This window comes from Camelina sativa, chromosome 13 (genome assembly GCF_000633955.1).
Source record: "Camelina sativa cultivar DH55 chromosome 13, Cs, whole genome shotgun sequence".
Taxonomy (NCBI): domain Eukaryota; kingdom Viridiplantae; phylum Streptophyta; class Magnoliopsida; order Brassicales; family Brassicaceae; genus Camelina; species Camelina sativa.
This window is the reverse complement of record NC_025697.1, coordinates 424,139-445,998: the sequence shown is the minus strand read 5'-3', so window position 1 is coordinate 445,998 and position 21,860 is coordinate 424,139. Positions and strand designations below refer to the sequence as shown.

General features: G+C 34.9%; 6 protein-coding genes across 6 annotated transcripts; 2 read left to right on the top strand and 4 right to left on the bottom strand.

Annotated features, from left to right (window-relative positions):
- Nucleotides 12-2,196, bottom strand: LOC104734212 (phosphopantothenate--cysteine ligase 2-like). Its single transcript, XM_019234418.1, is given in 11 exon segments — nucleotides 12-389; nucleotides 471-590; nucleotides 680-729; nucleotides 732-780; nucleotides 946-1,005; nucleotides 1,099-1,151; nucleotides 1,296-1,381; nucleotides 1,479-1,523; nucleotides 1,608-1,722; nucleotides 1,814-1,950; nucleotides 2,106-2,196. Coding segments are annotated over 10 exon segments (948 nt in total). The 5' UTR covers nucleotides 1,941-1,950; nucleotides 2,106-2,196; the 3' UTR covers nucleotides 12-146.
- On the top strand, nucleotides 3,301-5,675 carry LOC104734210 (wall-associated receptor kinase-like 20). Its single transcript, XM_010453737.2, has 3 exons — nucleotides 3,301-4,348; nucleotides 4,440-4,499; nucleotides 4,572-5,675. Exons 1-3 carry the CDS (start codon nucleotides 3,520-3,522, stop codon nucleotides 5,654-5,656), a joined length of 1,974 nt encoding a protein of 657 aa, XP_010452039.1. The 5' UTR covers nucleotides 3,301-3,519; the 3' UTR covers nucleotides 5,657-5,675.
- Nucleotides 5,746-7,080, bottom strand: LOC104734211 (CASP-like protein 5B1). The gene is made up of 3 exons (XM_010453739.2): nucleotides 6,488-7,080; nucleotides 6,108-6,240; nucleotides 5,746-5,987 (listed from the first exon to the last, which is right to left on the bottom strand). The coding sequence occupies exons 1-3, from the start codon at nucleotides 6,616-6,618 to the stop codon at nucleotides 5,793-5,795; spliced, it is 459 nt and encodes a 152-aa protein (XP_010452041.1). The 5' UTR covers nucleotides 6,619-7,080; the 3' UTR covers nucleotides 5,746-5,792.
- On the top strand, nucleotides 7,704-9,073 carry LOC104734209 (uncharacterized protein At2g39795, mitochondrial-like). Its single transcript, XM_010453736.2, has 3 exons — nucleotides 7,704-8,049; nucleotides 8,208-8,554; nucleotides 8,667-9,073. Exons 1-3 carry the CDS (start codon nucleotides 7,768-7,770, stop codon nucleotides 8,824-8,826), a joined length of 789 nt encoding a protein of 262 aa, XP_010452038.1. The 5' UTR covers nucleotides 7,704-7,767; the 3' UTR covers nucleotides 8,827-9,073.
- Nucleotides 9,197-11,145, bottom strand: LOC104734208 (PRA1 family protein A1). The gene is made up of 8 exons (XM_010453735.2): nucleotides 10,792-11,145; nucleotides 10,533-10,573; nucleotides 10,379-10,457; nucleotides 10,205-10,291; nucleotides 10,027-10,115; nucleotides 9,823-9,894; nucleotides 9,593-9,702; nucleotides 9,197-9,513 (listed from the first exon to the last, which is right to left on the bottom strand). The coding sequence occupies exons 1-7, from the start codon at nucleotides 10,947-10,949 to the stop codon at nucleotides 9,599-9,601; spliced, it is 630 nt and encodes a 209-aa protein (XP_010452037.1). The 5' UTR covers nucleotides 10,950-11,145; the 3' UTR covers nucleotides 9,197-9,513; nucleotides 9,593-9,598.
- Nucleotides 14,617-18,443, bottom strand: LOC104734206 (BEL1-like homeodomain protein 9). Its single transcript, XM_010453734.2, has 4 exons — nucleotides 17,609-18,443; nucleotides 16,222-16,616; nucleotides 15,770-15,830; nucleotides 14,617-15,248 (listed from the first exon to the last, which is right to left on the bottom strand). The coding sequence occupies exons 1-4, from the start codon at nucleotides 18,338-18,340 to the stop codon at nucleotides 14,706-14,708; spliced, it is 1,731 nt and encodes a 576-aa protein (XP_010452036.1). The 5' UTR covers nucleotides 18,341-18,443; the 3' UTR covers nucleotides 14,617-14,705.

The window sequence follows — 21,860 nt, the reverse complement described above, 5'->3', positions numbered from 1 at the left end:
TCTTGTTTTCGTTTACGAAGTTGCTTCGGTGATTATTAATTAACTTGTCCTTGTCAACACTGTTAATTAAACATAGATCACCTACAGTATATGTTTAGTGTTAAGGAAAGACTAAAACTTTAATTGACTTAGAAGCCTTTAAGGAATCAACTTTGAGATTCTTTGATGTATGTAGAATGTCGATCTACGATGAGACGAATGAGATTATCTTCAACGATAGACTCATCAGGCTTATCGCAATCGCGTCTAACCACAACATTACCACTGTTTGAAACAACCACAACCTCTTCCTTGCGTGTTGATAGCTCATTGGCTACAACTGCGTGCACTTTGTATTTTCGTAGAGCCTTTGTAGCCTTCTCTATCAGAATCTTTGAATCTGTCTCAAGCTGGATCAAGACTTTGCATATAAATTTTCGAGATTTGAAGAATTTAATACAAGAGAGAAACAGAGAGAGAAAGAGATTGACCTTGAATGATATACAGAAAGCATTCGGAGCCCAATTTGATCTCAAGACTGAAAGCATTTTAGGGACTTGAGCTAGTCTTATGTCTAAAGGACCAGACCCTGATTCTATTTTGTGCTCTGTCTGAGAGTTCACCAAATATGTGTTAAAGATATTTATTCAGACACAAGAATTTGTGAAGCCATGGCTTATATAGGACAAGAGACTCTTACCATGCTCTCCCATGGCACATAAAAGTCAGATACAGCAGCAGCTAGATAAACATTGAACATGAACCTACATCTTTCAATGCCGCTGCAATCAACCGCAACATCTGTAACCAGAAACATTTTACAAATAGAAAGTAATTGCAGCTGTAGCTCTGTGGAAGAATTCTCACTAATTCTATAGCCTTCTTGTGCAGTTTTAAGATTCGATTATATATGTCAAGACCAAACAAAAAAAGATGATTAAAGTAGCTTGTGTAGGATTCAAGAACCTGAAGATACTCATATATGGTTGAGAATGGGAGTTTTAGTAACCGACCATCTGCTACTGCCTGCAATGTTTAATTGTCAAAGCTATTACACAACAGTCTCAAACAAGGTCAGTTGTTTCGTAAAAATAAACAAGTGGTGTAAGTAATACATACAGCTTGCTGGTCCATAACAGCCAGTTTCACAGCTTCCAAATGTGATGCATGAACTAAAAACCATTAAAAAGAATATGAATAGAGACACATAATTTGTTACCCATGGTAAACTGAGACACACATGTATCCATAACGTCTATAAACCGTGCACTACGTTTGAAGAAAGATGAATCTATGTATATATATTCAAGAAAAACCTTGAATGTTTGTCTTATCAGGAAACCCAAAACATTCAAGAAATGGATCATCGGGAAGAGACCGGCAATATGGTTGGCAAGTTCCCCTAAAGATTCCAAAAACCAAAGAACACCATTAGGCCATTACCAACATCACAATCCCACTTAGGTTTCAACTACACAAAATGCTAAAACTAATGTTACCTTCTATACAGAAAGATTACAGCGTATCCAGCCTTCACAAAATTTCTATAGCACCAAATCAAAACCAAGATCAAGAATGATCCCAAAAAAAAAACATAACTTTTTACTGAACAATGTGAGTAACCTTACTCAGTAGAAGCAGCACCTCTGTTTCCGGAGCTGAAGTTATCTATATACCTTACACATCGTTGCTCTAATGGAACCGTAGTTCCCCCTGAAGTTACACAAACGATCCTCCTCCCTCCTGAAAAGATGAAAACTTTCCAAATTCATTAGAGGAAACTAACAAAAAAATATATACAATTCAAAACGTTACACATATTATATAATATAACCACTTTGCGACGAAGAGTTCCACTCAATGAATCGATTAAGCTTCTCTATGATCTCATCCATGTTCTTCAGAGGTGGAGATGATTCGAAAAACGAACTTATTTCATCTTCCACTACTTCTGAACTCATTTCAAATCCTCTACGCCAAACAGTAACAATGAATCAGAACTGATTTTTTTGGTTGATTCCATTACATTGGTACATAGACTCTATCAAATAGGTCTAAACTAATCTAAAACGAGAACAATTAGGTTTAATCGATCTCTTCGTAGAAGATAGTAATAGAGATTTTACTTTTAGAAAGGAAACCAAGCCGAGGAAGAAGAAGAACGAAGAAGCTTGTTGTTTCGTCGGAGGAGTGTGAGAGCGAGGAAGAAGAAGAAGATCAAAACGGTTGGGCTTTTGACGATAAATAATTTCTACATATTTGGGCCTTACAAACGGCCCATGGTATTATACGCTTTCTATGTTTGCAAATAGGGACGTATATTTCTGATAAACTCACACTTCTGCGCTTTTAGTTTTACTTAAGCCAAGAAAGTACCTGAGGTTTGAATTGCTGATTTGCCGAGGTCGTTTGTGTCACTTATGATGCATTATACTATTTCTCTTTATGTCAACCAACACTTGCTGCATTCTTTTTTTCTTTTTCTTTTTTAAACCTACGAAGTTGATCCGAGAATCTATAATGATTTTATGTGATCATGATTATTTGATCTTTTGTTGACTTGAAATATGATAATTCCAATAATATAATCATTAGTATATATAGTTTTGAGAAAATGGTGAGATTATCTCTATTGATATGGTATACTTAACATGTCTATAGAATGGGACGTATGAAAATTGAAAACATATATACTTATATTTGATCATTATAGTTTATACTATCATAATTATCCCCTAGGGGGTAATTAAGGTGTTGCTGATCCGAGTGGCTTTCCAGTGGTGTGGGAAGTAGGAACGGTATCTTAAACTTGGATACATAACTCCGTAATGAACCCGGACACTTCTCTTGTTAAAGTTTTCACTTAAAATCTTTGCATGTGCAAAACTTTGGATCTTGAATACATTCTTCTTCCTTCTTCTTCTTTTTTTTGTTCCTTGGTGTCTTTATTAGAGTTCGTAACATATATATCTTTGAAGATGTATACGACGATTACGCAAAGAAAAAAAACTAATAGATTTACTTAAACCTACTTAAGAAAATCTGAAGTTTTTTTGGTCATGATTGATGTGATCAATGTGATTTTTTCCGATCGTCCAAAAACAAACAAGGCCGAGAGATGTAGTAAAAACTATAGTTGTCGAATATAAATTTATAACGCAAGCCAAAATAGTATTGTCATTAAAATGAAGTATCAGTACCTTATGGTATAAAGAGAATAATGGAAAGTATAGTTGTTGCTAAAACTTAGGAAACATGAAAATGTCGGGATGATCATGACAGACACTGAATCTAAACAATCTTCCTTAGAAAATACAAACATGATTTTGAGCAAAACCAAATCAATCCTCACATTATCTCGTTTCACAACAACTCGGGAATTGCTTTTTTTACTTTATCATCATCACTAAAAAATACGTAACAACTGTATAACCACAACAATAACATTAACAATAATGACCTTTCACTAGTACATAATCCTTTCTTCACATCTTTTAATCACTAGTTACGTTCTCCACACTCTAATTCATTTAACCAAAAATGGAGAAGAACCAATCCTACTACGCCGTATTGATACCAACTCTTTTGATCGTATGGTTAGCATGCACAGGCCATTCTTGTGCCCGCCATGCCAAGGCAAAACCTCCCATGCCTGAACCACCACATTGCCCTAACTGCGGACCCATGGCTGTACCTTATCCACTAAGCACCGCTCCAACCTGCGGCGATCAAACCTACAGGATAAATTGTGTTGCGGGTAAGCTCTATTTCGGTGCCCTCCATGGGTCATCTTATGTCATCACGTCCATCAACTCGGTGACACAGCGGATCATTCTACGCCCTCCCGGTCTTGCTAGCTCTGGATCTTGTATCTCCCCTGATGTCTCTAGACAGGGCCTCGAGCTTGACCCACATCTCCCTTTCAGCATCACTACCAGCAACACTATCTTGCTACTTAATTGCTCTCAGGCTATGCTGCAGGCGCCAATAGATTGTAGTCCTACCAGCTTATGCTACAGCTACATCAAGAACAATGCATCACCTTGTTCTAAGGCTCCCTTGTGCTGCACCTTCAGAACCGACGGGTCTCAAACCGCTTACACGATTAAGATCAATGGTGGAGGATGCCTCGCATACCAGAGCTTCGTGGGGCTGAATCCAAACAAAGAGATTCCTCCCCCCGGGAAAAAATGGCCTGACACAGGGATCGAGTTGCAATGGGCATTGCCTAAAGAACCGGTTTGCAAGACTGATGTAGATTGTAACCTCTTGTTAGGTAAATCAAAATGCTTGCCTGACCCAACTAGTCTCGGCCTGAAACGATGCTCCTGCAAAAAAGGTTTGGAATGGGATCCGGTTAACGCAGTATGTAAGTAAATCGCATAACAAGTAAACCATTCAATCAAACTTCTTGAATCATATAACTGTGTTTTGATTACTTCTTGACATACATGTCTTAGGTGGTAAATGTCTCCATGCGAAACACTGCAAGAAAAAGAAGAAGACCGTTGTTTTTGCAGGTGCAAAAAGATGAACATTAAAACTGAATTATATATATTCATACACCATTTTAACTTCTTTTTCTCATGAAGGTGCGGCTGTTGCGATTGTGGGAGTTACACTAGCGATAGCGGTAGCGATTATTGCGAAAAAACATAGCCACCAAAAGGTTAAAAAAGATATCCACAAGAACATTGTCAAGGAGCGAGAAGAGATGCTCAGCGCAAATTCCACCGGAAAATCATCAAGAATCTTCACCGGCAGAGAGATCACGAAAGCAACCAACAATTTCTCAAAAGACAATCTCATAGGCACCGGAGGTTTTGGAGAAGTGTTTAAAGCCGTTCTTGAGGACGGAACCATAACTGCGATCAAACGAGCAAAGCTTAACAACACAAAAGGCACTGATCAGATCCTAAACGAAGTCAGGATTCTCTGCCAAGTCAACCACAGAAGCTTAGTTAGACTTCTTGGTTGCTGCGTCGATCTTGAACTGCCTCTCTTGATCTACGAGTTTATTCCCAACGGAACACTATTCGAACATCTCCATGGCATTTCAGACCGTACTTATAAACCTCTGACTTGGCGGCGTAGACTACAGATCGCATACCAAACCGCTGAAGGATTAGCTTATCTCCATTCCGCAGCACAGCCACCAATTTATCACCGTGATGTCAAATCAAGCAATATTTTGCTTGACGATAAGCTAAACGCCAAAGTTTCAGACTTTGGACTTTCAAGACTTGTGGATTTGACAGAAACAGCAAATAACGAAAGCCATATCTTCACAGGTGCGCAAGGTACATTGGGATATCTTGATCCAGAATACTACAGGAATTTCCAGCTAACTGATAAGAGCGATGTGTACAGCTTCGGGGTTGTGCTTCTTGAGATGGTTACATCGAAAAAGGCAATAGATTTCACAAGAGAAGAGGAAGATGTGAACCTGGTGATGTATATTAACAAGATGATGGATCAAGAGAGATTGACTGAATGCATTGATCCGCTGCTGAAGAAGACTGCTAACAAGGTTGAACTGCAGACGATGCAACAGCTCGGGAATTTGGCATCTGCGTGTCTTAACGAGCGGAGACAAAACCGGCCTTCGATGAAAGAAGTTGCTGATGAGATCGAGTACATCATCAATATTCTGTCACAAGAGGTTACTGAGACATAGTTGTATTATTAGGATTCACCAAAATGACTTTGTTGTACTCTTGTTCTGTTCCACGTTATGGATTTGATAAAAGAAAAGAGAAAACAAAATTTAAAGAAGAGATGGATTTTTTGTAAAAATCAGGATTTGTACAATGTCATATCAAGATCCAAAACATTGCATGAGACGATATAGCAGCCAAAACCCAATTAAAGAAAGATAAACCGACAGAAATCTGAAACCTATTGCAAGAGAGAGCTGGTTGCTGACTGCAAAACTCAGTGTCTTTTGTGAATAAAACCGTAACTCCTGCAGAGGAACACGCAGCTGCAAGAGCTAGAAGTGCAGTGACCTGCAAGGTTAAAACGTTCCAACAAAAGAAAACTATCAAACAGAAACATCTAAAATGTGTACTGATACAGCTTAACTTAACCAAAAGCATAGTCAATGGAAGATAAGTTTAGTTTAGTACCCAATCACCAACAGTGAATAGGCTCAGTAATACGGGGCTTCGTAAATCACTTTTTCTCCTTATAGCATATACGTCAAGACACGCAAGTCCAAAGCTCCAAACCAGCTGAAGACCCATTGATGCAACTAAGAAACTGAAAGGCAAAAGCTATCATCTTTAGGTCATTTAAGATAACCCTATACATTACCATTAATCAATATATAGAAACAATCCCAATTCACATATTTTACCAAACAGAAACAAATTTGTCAAAGATTCAGACACAGTTACTAATTTTGTAGTATCCAAGAAAAAATACAAAATTTAGGATCTTTGGTATATATCGGTGTCCAATGTCATTCAACTAAACTAATTGAGACTGAAAGATGGATAAAAATTACCAGAAAGCAGTGTAATTAGAGAAGCCGTAAGCAGAAACCATAACACCGATGGAAGCAGCGGCAGTAGCACATTGCCCTAATCTCAGTATCAGCCCACTCATAGTTCCAGGACTCCCAATTATCCTCTTCATTGATCAGGGCGGCCAAAACACAAGAAACACACAAAAAAAAACCTAGACTTTCTAACTCTGTTCAAAGATGGCTACTTTACACAACAACAACAAATCACAAAAAATCCAAAAGCCATGATTCAATCATGAAATTTCACAAACCCACAATAAATAAATAAAAACTCAGATTCCTAATTTTCAATAAAGATCATAAGACCTAACGGAATGGGTAGTTTAGAGCATCGCTCACCAGAAAACTAAACATTAAAAAGATGACAACTTTTTATTTTACTTTTCTGGGGATACCGCAATTTAATTTAAGTCTGCTTTTTTTTTTTGTGGAGGAACAATTATGTTACCCTTAACTTCAAGCCAACGAAATCATATTGAAGTTTGAAGAAGAGACAGGTGACGGAAAGTGACGTAATCCTGACGCCGGAGAGAGAGAGAGAGCTATATGTGTTCTTTCTCTCCTTCTTATTTGCCTTTTAGCACGTGTCCACACAGAGACATTCCTCTCTCACTGTACGAATATCCCAACTTTTTTTTTTTTACTTTTTTAATATTTTTTTTTTTTACAGATTCCAAAATTTTTATTAATCTACAAAAAGTTAAAGCCAACGGACGATATTGATGTTCCCGAAGTCAGAGTTGTAAGCCGGCGGATAACATATATGTCTTTAGAATCTAAAAATAGAACTACTAAACAAAAATTCTACAACCAAAAACGAAAGAAAACGATATCTTAAACTAAAAACAGAAATAACCGATAATAAAACCTCAAAAGATACAATAGGACAAAGAAAATAAAGCACTTAGCCAATAAGATTTACCAATTTTTGTTTTGGTTGTTTTGGAAAATTTTATATATCGTCTTCGATTTCAATAGAGAATCTAAACCAATTCCACAATTGTCAAAAAAAAAAGAAAAAAAAAAACAGAAAATAATTATCTAGAAAAACAAAAATATATATATTCAGACTTGAAGATAACTAAAGTAATGCCAGCAAAATATGGGCTTTCTATTGACCCATTAAGTAACTGGGCCTTATTGGATATCAGATCTTATAAATTTCCTTATTCACGGTATTAAATAAACCCTTAAACCTCTCAGTAAAACCTTCATTTCGAGCTCTTGTCACTTTCCACAAAACCCTAGAACCCTCGAAAATGTCGTTGAGCACCGTGTTTCGTCGCGCCTCGTCGACAGTGGCTACTCTTGCCGTCCGCGCGGCTAGATCTCCGGTTAGCTTCCGCAGCGGCGCTGTCTCAGCCCAGAGGCTGATTCTTGGTAGCCAGGTCGGGCGTGAATGGGTTAGTTCATTCTCATTCTCGAGATTTTCCACTGAAAGTGCGATCACTAAAACCACCGCCGACGAGAATCTCATCAGCGTCATCGAATCTGAAATTGAATGCGCCATCGCTGAGGAGGCGCCTCTTGATAATGACATCGTAAGTTTTTCTGTTTCAATATTTGAATTTTGTAAATTTCTTGAGATTTTGTATATTTCTAGGTTTCAGGAATCAAGAATATGTGAATTTTTGTAACAATTCTGTGAATCATGGCATTTGAATGTGAATTTGGTTTCTTATTAATGTTTTGGTAACAGTTGGAGGATAAGCCAGAAGATTTCCCATTTGAAATCATTGATACACCAGGGGAAAGAACTGTGTTGCTGAAAAGGAAATTTGAGGATGAAACCATCCAAGTGGAAGTTGACTCTGCTGCATCTTACGATGATGAAGAGACAGAACAGGAAACAGTAGCAGACGATGGAGATCAAGAAAACGTGGCTAAATTCCGGATTCCCATGGTTGTGAGTGTGGAGAAACCTGGTGGTGTCTGTCTTGAATTTGGAGTCAGCGCATACCCTGATGAGATTGTGATTGATAGTTTATCGATCAAACAACCGCAAGGATCTGATAACGAGCTTGCTTACGAAGGACCTGACTTTGAGTAAGTTCAATTTTGATCATACTGACCCTTTGTTTGCAATTATATAGTATGAGACTGGATATATATATATATATTTATGTGATTGAATTCTTTTGGTTATTATTGTGTGCAGTGACTTGGATGAGAATTTGCAGAAGGCTTTCCACAGGTACTTAGAGATCAGAGGGATCAAACCAAGCTTCACTACCTTTTTGTCTGATTACGTAGCCAACAAAGACAGCAGAGAGTATCTGCAATGGCTCAAGGATATCAAGTCATTTGTCGAGAAGTGAAACTGAACTTTTTGTTCAGAGAATAAATGCGAGAATTTCATCTTAGAGATGAACTTGATATCACCATGATTGATCAATCTTATGAGTTGTGCTTGCTTGTTGACAATATTGCTACATGGTTTTCTTTTCTTTTTGGTTTTTTTAAGTACTTACTTTGCTGCTAGCTTTAAGATAAAACCAACTCTTTCGAGTTTCAGTTGGCAAAAAAGGATTATACGACCCCGATAAGTATAAACATTTGCATTTTTCCAAATAATCTTGCAAATTTTGTAGGCATTCTATTCTTATCCAATAGAACGGTTAGTTATGATTTGCTCATGATTCTCTTTATTATTGTAACCAGACCGATCAACTAGACCCTCAACCCGAAAAGAAAAAAGGAGAAAATGCAAAGCTGTTAAACGATTCTAGTATTTGTACACAAAAAGTTTTGGTTGAGAAAGAAGAACAGCACCAAAGCTGGCTTTACAAATCTTTTAACAAAAAAAAGAACAGGATTTCGCTACCAAAAAAGCAAAACCCAAATCAAAGAAAACAGATGATCTCCCAGTCATTAAGCAACAAATCCAGATTGAACACCCAGAGAACATCTATAACAAAATACCACTCTTTTTCCGCAGAAATGCTGTAAGTTTGGTCTTTACCGCGTTAGGACCTCAGCGGAACATGATCCATTGGAGGTACGAGCTGCCAAATAATGTCACCATTTCAAAATAAATAACCACCCCATCCAATCATGCACAAAGAAGAAGATATTTAAACTTACATTACTCTAAATCTCGCTGTAGTTGCGCCATACTGCTCGGAATTCCTCCCTAAATGTGTTAAGACGTGCTTTCAAGTTCGGTGTTCTCAAGCTTGCATGAAGAACTGTAGCTGTGTAACATAGATTACCAAAAGAGGTTGGGTTTACAAAAGCATATGGATTTATCATTTATGAAGTAAGAGTAAGAGAAACTAAGTTATGACTTATGACAATTTGTGTAGATTGCATACCAAGAAGTCCAATGAGTAGGGCCAACGAGAGTGTGAACAAACCACAGGAAATATACCAAAGGGCTAAACTCACTGTGAAACATTAAANCTTTGTATATTTTCTTTTGATGGAAAACTTTATCAGATATATATATATATATATATATATATATATATATCTGATAAAGTTTTCCATCAAAAGAAAATATACAAAGCCACACATACCAAGTGAGCAAGCCAAGACAAAGACCCAACGGGGTTGACCACATATATGGATAGCTCTCTTTGCTGATGGACGTCCACGAGTGACAGGCCTATGAAACCACAGATAACATAGATGATAAGCAAGCAACAAAAAGAGAATGAAACGTAGTAAGGAGAGAGGGAAAAGGATAAACATTACTTCAAAGGAGGTCTCATTTTAGCAGCTAACTGTGGAGAGAAATTTCTGGTGGTTCGAGTTGCCTTCTCACTAAAAGAGCCTGCAAAGCTGTAGACAAGAATCCTAATTATAGAACTAATGATTCAATCATATAACCAGAAGAACAATAACAAGGAAAATAAAAAATAAAAAAACCTGTCATTTAGGAATGCAACACTTAAGGCAGTCAAAAGCGCAGAGAAGATGGCGAGAGGCCTTGTGAGAAATCCCAATCCTGACAAGTTTGACAATTCGTAAGTGATGAACACAAACAACACATGATACTAATTGCTTCCTCAGAGTAACATACCAAGTATAACGAGGATCATGATGAAATAGTTTGTACGGTAGCTGCAAAAAGTAAGATCATCATCATCATCAATCACAGGTCAAAACAACAAATAAAGCTCAAATCCGGAAATTAAGCTACTCTAAGTTCCAAGCATCTATTGATTAGACATTGATGACACCATCTCAGATTCAAACAACAAACAAATTGAAGAAACAAAGAATCAATCGGCGAACAAGAGAGAGAGAGAGAGAGAGAGAGAGAGAGAGGGAGATCGTACTAGTAGAGATTGCACTTGAGGCGACTATCCCATTTAGAGAAAGATTTAGGAACGGTGAACCTAGAGAAGAACTCAGACGGCGGACGCGGCGGAGAAGACCAGTCAACTTCACGGAGAGCATCGACCAGATCCTCAACCGTTACGTTTCCCCAATCCATCACCTCCCAAAAAAAAAAAATCTCCGATCACAACAAACTCAACTCTCCCTTGAATTCTCCACACAAGAATCTACTCACAGATTATTAATAAAGATCAAAATCGAAATCAAATGCTTTCCCCTCGACGACGAAGATTTAACGATTTTTCGTTGCAAAAGAAAAGGATCGAAACGAAAAGTCTTTTAATGCTTTTGGGGCAAAGAGGAAAGACGATTTATGTTATACTACGCCACGCGTCTCTTTTTTAAATGACGTTTGTACCCTTTACTCTGGTTTTCTTTAACCCAAACCGTCCAAGACCATATTTTAATTGTAATCCGGTTTACTCAATCGAAGGTTTGAATCGCGATACCGTTAACATGATGTAAAAGAGATCGTATGATTATTCATCGGTTTAGGTTTAGTGTTTGATCTACCTACGGTTGTGCACAATAATGATTGGATAAACTAAAGGTTTTTTCATAAAAATATATTTAGAGAGAGGACTAATATATAGAGATAGGGGACACAAAATAATATTTCTAGCATAAAATCATGTTTAGACTAATGTATCAAATCATATCCCACTTCGAGTGGCTAGACCAAGTTAATCATTGATGAATATATTCTTCTCTTAAAATTAGTAGTATAGTGTACATCACATCCCCTGCGGATAATGAATAATGGGAAAATAATTAACGCATTTGTGTGAAAATGTACGTAACACACTGATACGTATACTTATCACGTATCGATCTTCTCCTACGCTACGCATATAATACATATCTAACTCATGACCCGCTCTTATCGACATATATCTACGGGTCAAAGTTCAAACCTACGCGCGTCTCTCCGTGCATATTTAATTTGGTTCATATCCGTTCAATGATTTTATAAATGTTATATGTGTATAAATATGTGCACAATCAAACCATATATTTGGGCATCATTTGATGATTTCCCACCCCTCATGCATGTCAATTTGATCTTCGTGTAGCTCTCTTAGTTAGAACGACGCACCAAAACCTTTTAATTTCTTTAATTTTGTGTATAATTAAGACCTTCTACATTTCAAATTTAAATTCTTTCAGAACTTTTTGAAAATTTTACATTTAACTATAAGGTGACCGAGAGCTTCAACATTACTAAAATCATATATCACCTGCGTATATATATATATATATATATATCCTTTTTGTTTATTACTTTCTACTCAAAAAGGACAAAAAATAGACCAAGACATGAAGAGAAACGGTTAAACCTATACATGATGAATGTTTGACATAACAATTTTTTAATTTATTTTAGGCACAGAGAATGGGAATTACCTTTGAACTAACCAATTTCAACGGAGTTAATTAATGTGATAATTTGATGCTTCCTCCTTCTCCAAAATTCAAAGCTAAGAGTGTTTTTTCTTGAGTTAGGTGTTGTGTTCTACCTCGAGTAAGGAAGAGGTAATCCGTATCCCGAGGATTAAAAACTTTGCATTCGCAAATCTATGCTTATGAAGTTTTAAACCTCAGGATGCAGATTACCCGTTCATCATCAAGTACCTTCATCTTCCATCTTCTGTTTTTGTTGTTGTTTGAATTGTTGTTAATGGTGAGAATATATATAGAGCTGGTGAAGCTTATAAATAGTAATGGTGCAAAAGAATAATACTTATTCCAAACGTTTAATGCTTCTGGAACAAATACTCACACATATCTTTAGTTGTCCATGGTTTCTTATTTATTCTCTCATTTATATATAGTTCAGCATATTTATATATGCGATTTGATCAGTATAAAATATACATATAGATAGTATAACATGTACAATTGACGATATATATGTACAGTACAAAACGTCTTGTTTTCTTATAACCAAAATGATTCGGATGGTTATATACATTGTGAAAATGTTCATAATCTTTCATTCAAACCTTTTAGATATGAACACCTCGGGTCCTTTAAGGCAGGAGACACAGAACAAAAAATTTCCAACTTTTATCTGTTGTGTTTGGAAAATTTAATTAAAGTTTCTACATGAAACGTGTGGAGAGTGTTTTTCCGCATCCACATAAAGGGGACAGATTGTGAGAGATCAAATCACATGAGAAAATTGATTCTTTGTTCTTTCCGAGCCAATGATGGGCACCTTCAATTTTTTTTTTTTTTTTTGCCTTTTGCTTTTTAAATATAATGGTCTTTAAAAAAAATTATTTGACTGCTTTTATTTTCTTCTCTCGGCTCGAACCGAATCGATTCTCTTCTCTATTGTTTAAATTTCATATAATTGAAAATATATGAGCTAAATAAGGTATTATTAAATTCTAAGTAGAGATCCAGAACATTTAGTTCAGTTGATTACATTATAGTTAGTTTAGGTGTTCCAGTTTCAGATAAACAATATAAATTTCCATCATTTAAAACATTTTCACAATCTTTACTTAAAACTTTATGAATCGTATGTAGTTCATAATTATCCAAAATACATTGCCCAAATTATGGTAGACCTCGGTGATAACTAAATCATATAGAATTAGCTTAAACAAAAAAATAGAACATCATATCAAATTTATTTTATACAACATATATAAGTCATGAATAAATAAAAAGTGTATTAAAAAGCTGGGAAAACCGAATAAATTGTGAAAAAAAAAAGACAACAAAAAAATTACAAAAGGAAAAGGTTGTATGTATATTTCTTTTCTTTCCAAAAGCAAATGCAAAGTTATTTGAAGCAACAAAAGCATTATTTTTCATCGTTTTGCTCTCATGGGCTCTTCAAAAGGCAACCTAATTACATTTGTACCATATACAAGGGATCCACAACCACATCCCAAATTGAACCTTAAACCAAACTAATTTGATCTTATGTTTAAAGTCGGTTCAATGTATTTTTTAATAAATAAACAGATCAATTAATCTGGAAGATATTCAACCCTGACTGCTATTAGGGTTTTAAAACATATAGAGCTAGTCGGCTAAAAATTATTCACTAGTAACGAAATTTAGTGCCAATCAAAATTCATGAAAACTGTAGCCGATCCGGCCCAAAGTGGTATAACCGATCCATCCCGAAATCGATCGTTCTAAAACTTCATATTATTGATTTCTGTCATAGATACATACATGGTCAGAAGAGAATCATTTTGATAATCTTGTTTGAAATATCTCATACCAAAGATATCGACTAGCGCATCGTAACTGTTGACTTGATGAAGAAAAACAAATTTAACAATAAAAATTTGAATAATTGATTTGTTTAATTTATATAAAAATATTGGTAACTTAAGAGTTAAGATGATAAAGAGCCTTTGTTATGAATTGTTTCCAATCTTGTTGGACTCTTGTTTTGTATTTTCTTATAAATGAAAAAATGGTTACTTTGGGATTGCATAAACTACACAACAAACAACAATGTATGGCCAACATTCATCTTAATCGTGTTGATGATCGATCAAAGTTTTACAAGTAACTCCATGGTTTAAGAGTCATAGATTAGAATTGCATTTTCACCAACAAAACTTCAACTACGGTGGTTACAAACAGTAGAACGCCTGACGTAGCCGTCACTCAACACCTGAACGCCTCATGTTTTGGTTCAACTAGGTTTTTTTCTCTTGATACAGTTCAATTTCATGCCTCATAAAGATTCCATTTGTTAAAGGAAACAAACAAAAAAATTGAAAACATTCTAATATACACATCATATGCATTACAATTCCCCCGTATCTCATACATACCCAAACGTCAAACATATTTTTTTTCTTTCCCACACAAGTTGATCTCATCCTACAAAATCATGTAGAAACTGATGATTACTACCACCAATAAAATCTCTCCCAAACTGACGATTTTGCCCTTCATACCCACCTCCGCCACCACCGTCTCCACTACCACCATCAAGCCCGAACCTCTGAGCAGTTGTCATCGGAAACGGCTCCGGCAAACCAATCTGATGATGAAGCCCTAACGTCAACGACACTCCTCCGTTTGTGCTGTTACTCATCACCGGGACATTCGAAGACCCAATCCCGTACGAGAAGCCGCCACCGCTCCCAGTGTTTACATAGCTGTTGTTGGTGGTGCCGTGAACGTCGTCGTTTCGAGCCCGTCTAGCCGGAGATGAGTTGTTAGCTCTTTGGTGTGCTGCGGAGGAAGAAGGGTTGTTATTGTTGTTGCTGTTGTCAGGGAAGACGGTGTTGCTGCTGCGTTCATCTCTCCAAGAAGAGGAAGAAGATCTCTGAGATTGTCGAGTCTCCAGCATGTGAATCTCTTCCACCATCGGTTTCCAAACCCTAACTCGTGCGTTTATGAACCAATTCGATACCTGAATTAACATTTTTGCCATAATTAATTAATAACCTGCCACAAGCGATTTAGTACTTTTGGAACGCAAAATCCTTAATTAATCATTATCAATAACCAAAGGAGTTAGTTCGCTTAATGAAAAAAGAAACCCTAAAGATTTAGGTTCCCATATTGAATAAGCTGCAATCCTCATATCGATGCCTAAGACTAAGATACATTAATATACTAGATATGATTGATTCCCATGTTTTAACATATCTTTGTGGTGTGTTTTTATTTTTGGTAAGTCTTTGTGGTGTGTTTTGTAAACCTATTTGAAAATTAATATATTTACTGTTTTATTAAAATGTCGTTTAATTTGGAGTATATTTTCTATGAAAGTGTTTAAAGTTTTAAGATATTTGTTTGGAAAAAAATAATGTGACACTTGGTCAAACCTAATCAACTTTAAAGTTTAACTTTAGTTACTATTATACAGCAAGAAATTTCTAAAATTGTAAACAAGAAACGAAAAAAGACTGAAGGTATCAGAAGTGAAACCTGATTTCTGGAGAGACCTGTCTGCTTAGCCAGCATGAGTTTGTCTGTATCAGTTGGATAACTGCAACAAAAGACACAGACAACTACAATTTAATATATATATATATCATTGTATATACTTACATCAACATATATATCACACCACATAATTGCACTAGCAAAACGACATATCCAAGTTTGAGAAACAAACAAGCAGTCGATATGTCCCATCTAAAACATACTTCCAAGTAAAAATACACTCCTATACACACATATATATTTCAAACTGACACACACATACATGTGCATCTATAGCTATTGTTCACAAGCGTATATGTAATACACTTTGGTTCATGAATACATTAAGTTAAAAGTGCGCATTCAATGACATCAATCGTTGGTAGTTAGAACTAAGTTCAAACTCGAATCAAACAACTTTGAAAAGCGTATATATGGCCAGAAGGGTTACTTACGGATGCAAGAAATGATCGAAAAGCCAAGCCCTTAGAACAGTTACGGCACGTTCGGGTAGGCCACGGTGCGGTCTCCATACAGGAGCATGATGATCAGGAAGTCCGTGTCTTTGACCAGCAGAACAAAAGCCTCTAGAACTATCACTTCCTCCAAATCTCAAAGAATCAGTCTTATTCTCGGAGTTCATCGGATGACCACATTGTTGTTGTATCTTGTTATTGTGGCTGAACTGAAGCTGGTCCGTTATAGCATTCTTCAAACACTTGAAATGCTTAGACAATGCTTTTAAGGCTAAGGTTGCGTACGGAGCAGCGTGACCAAGACCTGCAACGCATTCGAATGATCCCATCACAGCTTGTAGCTGCTCATAGTATTGCTTATACCTCTTGTAAACCTTCAAAACGTCACATGGAAATGTTTTTTAGATTCCCACTTAAATAATAAAATGGGTGATTATAAATTTGAATGGCTCATACAATATTTCCCACACTCAAAAAGTATGTTATATATACCTCGGAATAAACTAATTAAAATCTTTAAGTCTNGAGAAACAAACAAGCAGTCGATATGTCCCATCTAAAACATACTTCCAAGTAAAAATACACTCCTATACACACATATATATTTCAAACTGACACACACATACATGTGCATCTATAGCTATTGTTCACAAGCGTATATGTAATACACTTTGGTTCATGAATACATTAAGTTAAAAGTGCGCATTCAATGACATCAATCGTTGGTAGTTAGAACTAAGTTCAAACTCGAATCAAACAACTTTGAAAAGCGTATATATGGCCAGAAGGGTTACTTACGGATGCAAGAAATGATCGAAAAGCCAAGCCCTTAGAACAGTTACGGCACGTTCGGGTAGGCCACGGTGCGGTCTCCATACAGGAGCATGATGATCAGGAAGTCCGTGTCTTNATAATATTATTATTACTACTTTAGTATAACCTTAAAATTGTATTAAAAAAGATAACAATAATCAACAATGAAGAAGAGCGCAAGCTTGTAGTATATAGTAATTAATATGGACACTATAACATCTTCTATTCATGCAAAACGTAGGGAACATTATTAACTAAAACAACATGTCGTATTGTATTGAATAAATATTAGTATATTTAAACGATATAATTTTAAAATGGCTTTGAAGGAGTTTCATTTTCCAAGGAAGATCTTTTTTAATAGACATATCATTTATCACATTTTGTCTCCAATTTCAAAGGACACCGACCAAAAACTGTGAACATTTAACACAATAATACACGTACATACTAATAAGAAAGCTGTATAGACAAATTAATTAACAAAATTTACAGATTTAAATACTTTTCAAAAACTAAGATTTTGATCATATAATTATTATTATATATATACCTCGTCGAGCATGGAGATGAGTTTAGATTTTTTCTTTCCATTATCTCCTCCGCCGCCATCAGAAACGCCGCAGAGATTCTCAACCGTCGGATCAAAAAGCAGAGAAGAATCATCGTCGTCGATGACTTTGTCGGTGTAAATCCCACGACCCACATTACAAAACTCATCAAGAAGCATCTGTGCTGGTTTCAAGAACCTTGATCCTTTAAGAATCGATGCGTATCCCGTGAAAGGCCCAAGAGGGCCAGAGCTTCTGGACGCAACGGTGACAGCGGCGGCGTTGGCTTCAGCGGCAGATCTACAGAATCCAGAGTTAACAACGCCGGGAACGAGTAGATCGTAAGCAAGTCTAGGGTGAGACGACAAAGATAGAGACAAAGGCTCGGGTTTGAAGACAAGAACGTCTCCGGAAGAAAGACCGGCGTTAAAAGAATGATCTCCGGCGACAGCGACTGCGGTTGATGAAGAGGAAGAAGGGCCACCGAGAAATCCCATGAAATTACTGTAGCTAGGGTTGGATATGTTGTTGTTGTGGTTGTTGTTGGGGTGAAAGCCACCGGCTGCTAGGAAATCGGAATCGGCGAGGGGAAACACGCCGCCTCCGCCGCCGCTGGTTGAAGAAGGTGGAGGAGGAGGAGGGTGAAAGTGGAAGTGAGAATCAAGAGAAGGAATACGAAGCTTGTCTCGACGGCTTTGTTGAAGAACATGATAAGGCTCGTATGCATCAGCCATGGAGAAGGATGATGATGTCGAGATGCAGAAGAAGAAGAAGAAGAAAGAGAGAGTAACAGCGTAAGAGATAATGGCGAAACGAGAGGTTAAAAGAGAGAGAAGCTCTTTTGGTTTCTTTTTGAAGCACGATAAAAAAAATGTATTTTCAAAAAATTTCTTTATTATATACTCTCTCCGTTTCTGAATTATAACAAGTATATTAAGAAATAATTATTTTTAAAAAATATAACTAATTATAAATAAAACTGCATAATATAAAATAAAAAATTAATCTAAAAATTATATAAAAAGTTGGAAACATTCTATTTTATGAAATATGGGAAAAAATATCCTAAAAACCTAAAATATAAAAAAATATCTAATGTTTTTTGAGACTTGGAATGTTTTAGTGCGGAGGAATTTAGTATGAGCATTACAATTTTGGTCAAGATTCATCTTTTTTGGTGTTTGTTACTAGCTAGCTATTTAATACTCTCTCTATAGGTAATCCTATAGAATGGTGAATAAGTTTAATGATTGTGTGGAATTTTACTAGTTAAATGATTCTGTGATACCATGATTATTATATTTAGGGGTTATTTCACAATTTCGTAAAACTGAAATTGATCAATAAACAAATATGTTGATACTTGAATAATTTTCTTCGTCTTAGCATCTTATACTTTTTCTTGCGTTTTTCACTATATATATTTTTGTTATATTCAGTTTTCAATCACCGTATTATTTATACAGTTAACCGCATCTATTATAAAGTCTTCAATATATATATGGTCAATCATTTGTTTTTAAGACGGGTATTCAAACGATGGATACATACGAACTCGGCGTACTACTATATCCTCCTCATGTAAACAACTCGAGATTTATATGAATGATGTTTTAAAAATATAAAAACTGATGAAAAGTGAAAAGTCCCGGGTTTGGTGGGAGAGAGGGCTTTAGGAATTCGAGAGAAGGTGACCGGCTGTAACCGGTGACACTGGAACTGGTTCTTGTAAAAACTGTTCTGTGTCTCAGTCTTTCACATACTTACTGACATTTCTACAACTTTTAAGTCTTCTTTTTGTCGTTTTTCTTCTTTTCTTTTGCTGGAATAAATACCTTTTTACGCTTAAAATTTAGTCTTACTTTTCTTTTTCTTTCTACAATCTTACCAGTAATTAGTAATGTCTCTGGTACAACGTCTAACTTTGTGTAATAAAAGCGTGGATGGTATGGAATGGCCCATAAGATTAATGAGAATCAAATTGTGATGAACCATTCGTTTGCAGTAAAGAATAAATATATAAATAAAAATCTTATGGACAGTAAAAATTGTGTTCCTCTTGTTCGCAACTTCGCATAAACACAATTTTAATAGGAGAGATCGCCGGAGAGATTTTCAAAAAAAAATAAAGATCGCCGGAGAGAATTTTGATAACTAATTGATAAGTTTCTGTGAAATCTAGGGTTTTTAAAAAAAAATTGTGTGACAGATAAAGATAGAGAGAGACATGAAGGTTGAGAGAAACGGTGAGAGTTTTGTAGGACTACACTACATTATCAATTATCATAAACAATTTTGTCCTTCTATGGCTAACAATATTTAATAAATACGTCTAAATGAATTTGTGTGTGTGTGTGTAAAGAGTACGTCTAAAAGAGTTACTTGTACGAATTCAAAACCTAATGCACAGTTTTCTAATATTGTAGCGAATATCTTTGCAAAAATTATATCCTAAGATATGCCAGAAAATGATTAAAACGGTAAAGTAAATTCGACTGTACTGTAATAATCGTGTTTCAAATAATCATTAGAGGATATTTCGTTTGCATGGGAAATAATGCGACGTAAATCATTTGAAAATGTGCTTCGAACACTAAGCAAAGCAATACTTGTTTCGTGTTACAATTTTTTTATATATAAAAGTATTTCCTCTTTTGGCTAAGATGGACCACAAAAAATTGAAAAAGAACCAAGGCACTCCAATAAAGTATTACAGTAAATAAAGTGCACGTAATTATTAGTTCTTCTCTTCTTTTTTTTTTTTTTTTTTTTAACATTGTATCACGGGTAACAACATATAAAGCTTTTTAAGCAATATTTCTTTTTCTATATTCTTTGTTTAAAAATAAAATAAAAGTATCAACAATTTTAATATAATGTACTTGAATAATCTCTCTCTGTATATAAATAGGCATTTTGGACTTTCTTTGGTAATTTATAGTTGTTGTTGTTTTTTTCACAAACTAGAGTAATTTATAATTATTGGTATTACTAGGCTTTGAACCCACGTTACGCGTGAGTTTATTTGATATATTTTGATGAAAATTATATATGATTGATGACGGTAATAAAATATTCTCTTATAAAAAAAATTAATTTCGTATTAAGGAAAAAATTAAATTTCAGATACACAATTTTTAAAAATATAAAAATCAGTTGTGTTATAAAATCAAATATGATTAAAAAAATCATGAATTTAATTCGACGTCGAGGCGAGGTGAATCAAATTGATGACATCACATATTCTAAACCATTTCTTTGACCACCAAAAAAACGAAAGAATTTTATCATCATGAATTTAACTCGTTTTCATAATTAATTGATCGCTACCACATATATTTTCATTTTTTCATTCAATGTTTTCTTATTCTTCATATTCTTTCTTTTCATCTTCAATGTAAAATTTTTTTTGGAAATTGTCATCTTTACTTTTACCGTCTGGTTCTTTGTTATACTATTTTTCTTCTTCTTCCTCGTCAATTTCTTCGCATTCTTCCAATGAAAAACATTTTTTTAAGACTACCACACAACTTGTTAACCCATCAAACTCGAAGAACAAAATCATTTATTTTCTCATAAAAATAAAAAATAAGATAAAAAATAAAAAATAATGAAAGAATATCAACTCATCTATAAAATCATACACAAAAATATATTTTACAGCTAATAAGAAATAAAAAGCACAAACGTAGATAAATAAGATAATTTTTGTATTACATGAATATTTTAAATATTTTTAACTTTTAAAAGGTTTCGAAATATAAAATTTGAACCTTTTAAAAAGTTTCAATATTTATAATATTTAAACTTTTAAAATTTAAAAATTATAATATTTAAAAACTAAGAACTTTTAAAAGTAGTAATATTTATAATATTTAAACTTTTAAACTTTTAAACTTTTAAAATTTATAAATATTATAATATATTTTTTGAAACTTTTTAAAGTTTTAATTTGATCAAATAAAAACCGGATCAAACCGAATAAAACTTTTAAACTTGGACGTTTGATAAATCAAGCTTTCTTGCTCATTCGTTGTTGGAAACATATTAATCTTATTTATACTGGTTCTGAACCATTGTCTAAAAAATTTCTAGCCGATGTGGGATATTGTACATAGTTCTTTTATTTCCATAAATTTAAATTTTTTCTTTTTTTCTAAAAATTTTGGAAATTAAAAAAATGTTAATGAATGACATGTCAAATCTTGATAAGTTGTTTAAAATAATTTTTAATAAATAAAATTCTAGAAATTT